Below are 10,109 nucleotides of genomic sequence, written 5' to 3' on the forward strand. Positions count from 1 at the left end.
ACAGTCCAACACAAATGGTGATTGTATATGTAAAAAAAACAACAGGGTTCTACACTTAATTAATCATAATATTATTATTATTTGCTTATTTGTAAACAAAGAAAACCATCCTGCTCACACAATGAAAACATCACTGATTTTAACATTTTTCAACATTTTATTACAAAAATTAGATAACACATGTATCAGTTCAAGGCTACAAGCATACAATAACAAAAAGTGATGTAATACTTAGTATTTTCAACAGTTTTCATAAAAACAAACAGAATAGAAGCTTACAAGGCAAGTATGAACTGTAACGGGACATGATAACATGTCACATAAAGTAGAATATAAAAACAAATAGTCATAATTTCTGTAACAACATTTTAAAAAGATTTGAGCTTTTCATAGATAACAGCAACTGAAGACAAAAAACACATACGTATTTTTTCAGAGTGCTTACAGAACAGATAAAGAAAAAAACATTTTAAACAAATGGCACAATATCAATATAGCATTTTATCTAATGCTTATCACAGTAAATAACAATCAGTCTCATTTCAGTTTTGTCAGGATGACAAACTCAAAGCTGCCCTTGGGTGCATGTTCATAACATTCATGCTCTAAGAGCTTTGGGGCAACAACCATTTCCATGTAAACTTTGTAACACAACCGTACTCAATTCTTAAAAGACTTGGATAGCCTTCAACACAAAGCCATCCATCCCAGCTTACCTTTTTACACTTGTTTTTCCTGACAGAACTTTTGTCCTTTTGGTACCTCAAACATTATTGTGATATTTCGGAGCACTTCTTTTGATACTTAGCTTATGCAGAGGAGAACCATCAGTCTATTGAAAATGCAAGCAAACCTATTTTAAGTCAGCCAACATATTCTACTTGGAGCATGCACAATGAGTGGACCTTGTCCAGTCACAAATGTAAATAAGAAATGTTGGACAAACAAATGACCATTAATAAAGTCTTAATCATAACGGAACCAACATGAAACCTATCTGAAATCAATTTTTAAATAGTGCTCAAAGCTACAAACCTACTGTTGCTCTGTAGTGTTCATAGTAAATGCAACATGACTGCAACACGATTCTATATAAAATAAGAGCTCCAAATCCTGTCCCAACATAAGAATCTTATTCTACTTGAGAGACAAGACAGCACATGTAGGTTGCAATAAAAATACACAATGACATAAATGTAACATCATATACAAACAAAAACAGTAAAATAATAAACCTGCCAGTGTAAAGTCACTTGACTGTATGGAGTGGTAGTCTATATAATGTGAAATCTGGGACCAGGAGTGGCAATGATGTCACTGTAGGGCTCGGCCTGGGTAAGTTCCACTGCCTGCTGCTTCTTCAGCACAAGGAAGCTGTAGAACTTGGCTGCTGCCTGCTTCTTGTTGTTATTCTTGCAAAGTTCTAGCAGGCTGATTGATTCTGCTCCAGTCTTGGCAATCACCCTCTGTACACAGCGAGTATGAGGAGAGAGGAAGCACATAAATGGAATGTACACACATTTGTGCATTTAAACACAGTTTAATTTCGAGTGAAAATTAAAGCAATTAAAACCAGAACTGAAGAGGTGTCCTTTTGAGACAAATTAGTGGGGATTGAACTCAATCAGATGGGAAATTTAATTTTGACTTGTTTCGGAACTCATTCATTAAAAGTTCTGAGAGGCCCGTGATAGAAATTTTAGTCTAGCATTGATGACCTAGAAATGGGCCAGATGTGGTTTTATTTATGTGTGTGTGTATTCTCTTTCATCAGATGTAAATCAAAGAATTAAAAATTGAAAACTTCTTGGCTAATATTCCAAATAGTATGAGAGCAACTAGGAATTGGATGTGAAAGATGTGGCCCAGGTTCAGGCCACATTAATAGTTATTAGAGATATTTCTGATTATTTTAAGCGAGAGTGAACTCTTAATATTTTTCTACTTTACACACATAATAATTAAATGAGAGATCTGCCCAACAAAAATGTTTCTATGCTGATTAATAAAAAATATATGCCTTGTGCACCCCCAAGTGGTGGAAAATCAGTTCTTTTACACCTTAAATCCAACTATTAACTGATGATAAAAGGAGGATTTTTTTCTCTATTAGGTAAAAGGAAATGGTGAATTAGGGGTGTATGTGATGTGTCTTAGTGAAAACCTATATTGCATTAATGATGAAAGAAGAAAAGCTCCAGATTGGCTGCTCTGCCTATGTCTGTATGCGGCAAGATATTATCAAAAATGTATATTTTAATAATAATTGGTATAAGTGTGTATTCTCTGCATTAGTGATTTGAGGCCTCAATAGTCCATGTGGTTGTCTTTTCTTTAAGTAATTTGGATCTAATGAATAAGACAAATTCTTGCCATACCTGCAGGCCATGTAGCATTTGCTGGGTCCTTTTATTCCATCTCCTCTCCTCTTGGTCCTGATCGCCACCCTGGCCCTCCTCCTCCTGCAAGATACAAAAGCACTAACTTTTAGCCTTATCAGCAATACAAGCAATTCCTCCTACAACATGACAAAACTGGACAAAGCACACCTACATAGAGTTACGAAAATGCATAACAAAGGTTTTAAATGAAATCAAATGTTCAGACAATCATCACCTCTTCATCATCATCATCATCCTTCTTCTCCTTGCTCTTCTCTCCAAGGAGGTCCAGCTCTGGAATAAGCTGGGCGATGTTAGTAGGCTCTTCTGGAGGGAGCTCCACTGGCTGCACATTGATCCGTGTGGAAACAATAGAGGAGCGGTCATCCTCCAGCATCTGCACAAAACAAACACATACAGAAACACAACAATAAATTAAATGTTTCATCTCTGCCCAATCTAACTGCATCTACAGGAAAGCATCCCTAAAGCAGGTTTAAAATCATGTAAAACCTTCACTTTTAGAAATCGAACATCATGAATTGCTGAGTCTGAAAGACAGTAAAGCTGACCAAAATATGGAATCCATTAATTTGAAAGGCCTGGGAATTTATGATGCCATTTTCAGACCGATATTAATGAAGATTAAGGTCTCATGCAAATGTATCTTCCGCAGATTTCTGAAAATATCTTAGTCCACACAATGTAAATACAATGTTATAAAGACTTATATGATCATGTCATCTCACTAAGTGGTGCTAATACTATAAAACATGTTAAATTTTTTAATACCAAAATAGGCCTAATGCAGTGCAAAATTCTACACATTCCATAATCTCATACAGACTCAAAATGCAGTACCAGGGAAAAAAAAGCTTAAAGAGCTCAAAATCACATATGGATGAAAACATTAGGGAATGTATATAAAATGCAGAAGAAAAACTTACAGGTAAGGCAGGCTCTGCGTCCTGGGCTTTGAGCTTCTGGCCCCGGGGGCCAGAGGGGGGAGGCATGACCGATTCATCCAAGGTGGTACGACTGCCCTCCATGGCAGAGGCCTGCAACACACTAGGCTCCTCCAAGATGGTCTGATCTGAAATTACATCGAGACAGGCACAAACATAAATATACAAACAGAAAGCTTTTGCTTGAAGTACACTTAATGCATAAAAAGACATACTTGATACAGAAATCTGGTGAATGAATTATAGAATGTTGGTGGTTTGTTGCATACAAGAGTCCTGTTATCTTCATAGCTAGATTGTGCAGCTCTGCATGTAAGCTAAATCCAGTGATTAAAGCAGCATTGTGAAGCCTTGTTACTTAAAGTTTAACAACACAATGAACTATCATTTCAACAATACCGTAACTATGTAATGTTGGTAAAGCAGCTAAAATGTTTGCGAGAACTGTGTGACTTTGTGTTACAGGAATCATATTTGCGTAAAATCCTGTAATACTACTCTTCTGCCTCCGTACACATGCCTTTTTAAACTCAGAAAAATCAGGGTTATTAAAAAGTTTATTCTGTTTCTACTGCCTCTACTGACCAAGTAAGATTTTAAGCTAGATTCTCAAGCATTGCTGTGAGGATTTGTTTGCATTAAGTGACAAGAGCGTTAGCAATTACACAGAGAAAAGCCTACAGGTGTCTTACCAATAATGTCCCTCTGCTGTGTTAAGGTCTCCTCTCTGGGTACCTCAGGGTTCTCCAGGTCTTTGAGGAACTCATCCAGACTGTCTGCCTCACCACCCTTCCTCCTCTTCCTCAGCTCTTCTGGCACGAGCGGGGTCAGGCACCTTGTGAACATCTACAGCAGAAAGGCAGAGAAGACTTGGTTTTTGTGCTTTACATTTGATGGCATCTGACTTGGCCTGCTGCACCCACTTGTAAATTACTGAATTACAAATTACAATCTGGAACATTACATAAATCTAAGCTAAAATCCATTAAAAGGATAAAATAACAGTAGATAGACTACTGCTGAATGCATCATACAATTCAATTAAGGGCAAACTTTTTTTAAAAGGCCTATGAAAAATCCTGTTTGGGTGGGGGGTTGGGGAACTCTTTGTCAGTTATATTATGCTAATCTTATGCGAGTCTGTTAGTCCTCATATAGTTATAACTCCAGAATTCTGCTAACCTTAAGCAGCCTGCTGTTCCAGAGAGGTTGAGCAGGCAGAGAGAAGAGCTTCTCCACTCCTCCTGTCTCCTTCCACATCATCAGCTTCTTAGTAGGAGGTGCCAGATCCAGAGTGGTGACAATATCTGAGTAATCACTCAGCTGAGCCCGGATTGTCTTGCTGTCCAGCTCCTTCACGCTGTCCACAATTAGCTTCCTCTTCCTCTTAGCTTTGGTTTCCTTCACTGAAATACAACGTGAAGGGGAAAAGTTGAGAACAATGTTCAGTTTTTTAAATCTTTGAAAAACTGAGCTATCATTAAGAAAACTTTGAAGCAATGTGAAAATCTGAATTAGAGTTTATGGGCCAAAGTTCTCTAAGACACTAAGGTTCTCACAAACTGACCTGTGATGTCAATTGGCTCCAGGGCGAAAGCCTCCTCTTCGTTGTGCACCAGTGTTGTCTGCTCAGTCTGGTCAGTCATTGTGGGAAGCTGCTCCACTGGACCAGAGTCTGGACTGTCTGGACCTCCTGCCGCTGTACACGAAACATATCTATTAATTTCTTTATTCGAAACTCTTGTAGTTTGACACATAAACTACAATCAAACAGAGGAAATATTTTAGATCTCTTACGGGACAGGTTGTCAAAATCGTCATCGTCATCCCCACCATGATCCTGCGGCATCATGACACTCTCCGCAATGGCAGGAGGATCGTCAAAAATGCCACCTCCATCTTCATTACTGAGAAGCTTGTCCACTGTGCCAGAAAGAAACATTCAATAGGATTCTTTCCTTAGGCTAGTTAATCCACATGTAATAATATTGCTCATATGACCCACTTACCCAGCATGCCACCCTCGGTGCTCTCCATAGGGTTGTCTCCAAAATCATCTTTGTACTGGTCGTACTCAAGGTGGTTGGATTTATCAGTTATCTGTCCACTGCTTGACTCGGGCTCAAGCAGCAGGTTAGAAGCAGAAGCTCCGTGGATAATGTCCACCTCAAACGCGCTCTCCTCTCGCATCATCTCTCGATCATCCATTCCAAAATCCGCTGCAGAACAGAAATTGCGGTTTTACAGAAATTATTGCTTACTATTTTGCAGCAATAAGATCTGCAATTAGAACATGCTTGTTTTAAAAGTCGTTTGTGGCAATTTTCACAGAAAGCTTTTTTACTGCTGCAGGGAAAAAAACTTTAAAATAGGTCTGTCATAATTGAGATATAATTGTGATAGACAATGTCATTTTTACATTACATGACATAACATTACATTTGGCAGACGCTTTTGTCCAAAGCGACTTACAATAGTGAAATACAAAAGTAATAGAAGTTAGAGGTAAAAAAAAAAAAAAATATATATATATATATATATATATTTTTTTTTCATGTTTCCCATTAATTATAAAATATTATAAAACAGTGTAATAATGCAACCACAGCCTTTTAAAAACAGTAAATGTGTTTAAAATATTAAGACACTGGAATTAAAAATATTTACATATCATAAATTAATAAAACCTATAAAAAAATAAAACCATTGTTTTTAAACAGAGTTACCATACCGGCTTATTACCTTTATTGTGAATGGGTTTTTAATAAACACAACAGAACCTGTTGAGCAAAGTTGAGCAAAATTTATGTCATGTCTATATATCGTATTTAATGTAATTATTGTGACAGACCAACATTAAAGCTCTTTGGAGATTAGACTTAAGACATTGTCTATGGCACATGGCGACTACTAAAGTGTTCTGTATTCCTTTACTTTTATTTAGTAAAAAATAAAAAAGCACCTTACCAAAATCATTTTCTTGCAGCAAATTCAAGTTGCCCACTTCCTCTCGCATGGTGATTTCCTCCACACGAGACTGATTCAGGCAGAACTGCTGAGCAACGTCAATATCACTGTAACACCCAGCACAGACAAATTAAGGGTTAAATGGGAGGCTGTCTCCATCAGATTAATTTGAATCCACAATGGAAAATCAATAAAACTAAGACATGGCAGGATTATGTATCTGGGAACAGTTACAGCCCTGATGTTGCTGGAGGCAAGAAAAAGCACTTACTCTAGGTCAGGAAGAGGCTGGTCAAAGTCATGAAACTCCTCGGGTAAGGTGATGGCATTGTAGGCAGCTTCTCGGTTCTCCTCAGGCAGATCAACCACACCTATTCCAAATGGAGACTATTTGGCATATTATCTCAACGTCTGTTAATCTGGTGTATCTCTTTCTTTTTATTCTTTATATATATTTTATATTATTTTTATACATAAGTTATTATTTGCTATCACTTTTTTATTGATAACTTTTTTTAATATTACAATCTTTCTTTTATACCTAAACGATGCTATCGTTAATAATAATAATAATCCATACCTGGACGAAAGGCCATTTTGATCTTAATGAAGGCCTCATTGCAGTCAGCAAGCAGGTACTTGGCTTTTCTGTGGTAAATCCGGACAACACCTAGTAGTAAGTGACCAGATGTACGGAGAGCCATTTTCACCTACATAAAAAAAATTCAATATTATTACCATTATTAATCATATATAACATATGCAGATGCCCCCTTTTTAACAATTTTAACAACTGCTCAACCTCACCTTCGGGGAGATGATGCTTTCCACACTGCTCTCCAGGTTGCACTCAAACACATGTGCCTTGGTCAGCTTCTTATCCCAGTGGGCCGCCAGCCAGATTTTGGCCAGCGGCCCACGTTTGCTCAGCACAAAGTGGGCGTAGAACATCGTCCCAGCACCTTCTCACAAGTGAGGTGGTGGGGGACGACCAACCTGTAATTTAAAAATGGATATTAAATATTAGATTTCAGGCCCAAAGTGCAGTGCAGAGCTTAACCGAGATAAACAGAAAGCAGTATTTGTGTTAGTAAGTACTGAACCTACTCTGAGCAAAGTTAAAATCTTCCCAGATAAAACAAGGTTCTGATGATATATGTACTTTCCATTAATGAATGTTTCAATAACAGTGTATACTTGTAGTATGATCAGCAATCAAGCATAAATTGTGTTCATATACATGTCTGCTACAGAAGCAGCTATTTTTTTTGTTTTTATGGGTCAATTTACAATTTACAAATGTGTAACTACTAATAAGTAATTCCGCAAATGTCGCAAAAAAATAAATACGAGTTCACAATGATATTGGAATTATTTTGGTATCGGCTGATAATTGTTTTTTAGAATCATTGGAAACAATTAACCAATATTTTAAACTGATATTTCCTGACATATTTATTTCATGCTGGAAGAGGACCAAGCGACGCTGGCTATGCAATTGCAATTGGCTGACACTGGCTGTACAACTTTTAAATCCACTGATGTAAGTTGATTTTTATTATTCAGTATTAAAGATATAACTATACATGGCTTCTTTATTGTAGCATACTAAATCTTTTGGCACTGAATGATGACTTGTTAAAGAAACCTTTTTTAATTAAAAGCTGAAATGTGAAATCAGTCCTGCTTAAAATCTGTATAAACCTTTCCAACCCTTTAAAAACACCTTTATTACGGTTATTTCTGCTTCTGCAGCGCCCTCACAGGTTCAACTGTGCTATTAGTGAGGATGATGTTTATGTGTACTTTGGCCTGTGGATACTTACAATATGCAAATTAGTCAATCAATAATACCTCCCCTTGATGACGTCTAACCATCTGCGTATCACCACTATGGAAGTGGTCATCACTACAGATGAACAAGTCCAGGGGGTGGGACTGGATCTGATCCATCTCCACTGGACTTGGGAGTTGGATCAGATCCAGCCCCACCCACTGGACTTGTGTTTCTGCAGCCAGTGGTATTTGCCCGCTATCAAAGGCTCATAGTATATTCACACTGCAGCATTGCGATGCATGATGCCTCACACTGTTTTCTATGGAGAGTGGTGGCAGCGGCGTAAACGGGGCGAAGTGAGCAGCAAAAAGATGAGATATTTTTTACTTTATGCAAATAACAAGTGAGTTTCGCTAGGTGGTAGCCAATCAGTGCCATCTCTCTGTATGATTTCAGAGACAGATGGCCAGCTCAGCCCAATCAGCTCTCCCTTCTGCCACGCCCCTAAACCCATACATCACCACTGCTCCTCCAAAACTGCTTAGATAACACTGTAGTTACTAGTTTAAATAACAAGCTAAAGTGCCTGACAGCACAGCTTAAGGCCATGTCAGTGTCCAGCTTCTTTGCTTCAGAATGAATTCTGTATGTGTGTGTGTGTGTGTGTTTATGTGCTGGAGTGGGAGTGGGAGTGACTGACGGCCTGTCAAGCACAGCAACGTTCAGGCCTGGGAGACTTACTGACTGACCAGAGCAGGCACAGTATTATAAGCTAATTAATACAATATCTGTATTATGTACATGTTTAATAAAGGCTGCTGTTTGGTTATATAATAATTAATTTAGCTAACCTAGCATGGATATATGCATCTAGTTAACTTACCGTAATAGTTAATACTGAGTAATAACACCATATAGCGGTGGTTTAAAACGGCGCACGGCTTACATTAGTTTATTATAACGTAAGATACCGTTAATTTATCAGCTACAAAATCTCCACCACCCCCTCGCTGCAGTAGTTTAGTGTTTGAATATTATTTTACAATATAAATATTGATACTGCAGACCTCTGGCAGCGCTAGGTTAGCTGTGCAGTCTGCGCTGATCAGCCTGGCGAGCTGACTAACCGTCACCATCAGTAACTAGCTTTAACAGCAGAGCACACACACACAGCCTGCGGGACTGAGGCTAACTCTACACCGCTAACCCGCTGCATTAACCGCTCTGTTTTTACTTAACGCTACTTACACAACACGCTCCTATCGTAGCGTTCCTTATTTTGCCGCCGCACGCAGTGATATATCCTTCTCCAGCCCTCCTCCTCCTCCTCCGCCTCCTCCTACAGCACAGTCCGGGGAGCTACAACCAAACAAAATGGCGCCGTGTCTCCGTGTGTCCCCCCCGCTCGGAGCTCCGTTTAAACGGGCAGCTCGTTTACAGACAGACAGGCTGAAACTCAGGGGGCAGACTGCAGCTAACTACATCATTTATACACCTGTAACTACTGATCACTATTTCTTACGCACTTACATACCACAATCTAAAACAAATACATCACAGACCACTGACCATTTTTACTGTGTTATCGAATTAATGATAGATTTAGGTTATTGTTCACAATATTAGTATTTTATGGAGCCTCTAATGTGACATCATGTAAAAAAAGAAAAAAAAGAAATGCGTGGCCAAAATTTATTAAGCCGTGGAAACGAGATCCTAATGTGTAGACACAACTTATTAAGGCATGGGAACGAGATCCCTAGGAGCCCCTAAGGTAACCTCATGTTAAAAAAAATTATGCGTGGCCACAACTTTAATGAGATCCTGATACGTGGCCACAAGGTATTACGGCGCGAGAAAGAGATCCTACTGTGTGGCCACGACTTAAGGCATGGGAACAAGATGCCTACAGATCCCCTCAGGTGACATCATGTTAAAAAATTTAATGAATATAATGAAAAAATAATGAGGTTCTAAGGCGTGGCCACGATATATTAAGGCAAGGAAATGAGATCCTAA

General features: G+C 38.5%; 1 protein-coding gene across 2 annotated transcripts in view; it reads right to left on the bottom strand.

Annotated features, from left to right (window-relative positions):
• Positions 1 to 9,476, bottom strand: part of rad21b (RAD21 cohesin complex component b) — a 634,821-nt gene extending 625,345 nt beyond the window's left edge. Inside the window, exons 1-14 of one of the 2 annotated variants that reach the window (XR_007438283.1) lie at positions 9,339 to 9,476; positions 7,121 to 7,309; positions 6,894 to 7,023; positions 6,585 to 6,684; positions 6,314 to 6,420; positions 5,356 to 5,565; positions 5,144 to 5,269; positions 4,914 to 5,045; positions 4,529 to 4,752; positions 4,039 to 4,192; positions 3,329 to 3,474; positions 2,617 to 2,778; positions 2,379 to 2,462; positions 1,161 to 1,466 (exon numbers count right to left, since the gene is read on the bottom strand). Coding sequence is in view for 1 of the 2 variants with exons in the window: in XM_022683301.2 (XP_022539022.1) it covers positions 1,275 to 1,466; positions 2,379 to 2,462; positions 2,617 to 2,778; positions 3,329 to 3,474; positions 4,039 to 4,192; positions 4,529 to 4,752; positions 4,914 to 5,045; positions 5,144 to 5,269; positions 5,356 to 5,565; positions 6,314 to 6,420; positions 6,585 to 6,684; positions 6,894 to 7,023; positions 7,121 to 7,264 (1,911 nt within the window). In the remaining variant the exon portion in view is untranslated. Of the gene's footprint in view, positions 1 to 137; positions 1,467 to 2,378; positions 2,463 to 2,616; positions 2,779 to 3,328; positions 3,475 to 4,038; positions 4,193 to 4,528; positions 4,753 to 4,913; positions 5,046 to 5,143; positions 5,270 to 5,355; positions 5,566 to 6,313; positions 6,421 to 6,584; positions 6,685 to 6,893; positions 7,024 to 7,120; positions 7,310 to 9,338 lie in introns of those variants that run through there. The other variant, XM_022683301.2, reaches the window with a different exon arrangement.
• Positions 9,477 to 10,109: the final 633 nt, after the last annotated feature.

This window comes from Astyanax mexicanus, chromosome 3, assembly GCF_023375975.1.
Source record: "Astyanax mexicanus isolate ESR-SI-001 chromosome 3, AstMex3_surface, whole genome shotgun sequence".
Lineage (NCBI taxonomy): Eukaryota > Metazoa > Chordata > Actinopteri > Characiformes > Acestrorhamphidae > Astyanax > Astyanax mexicanus.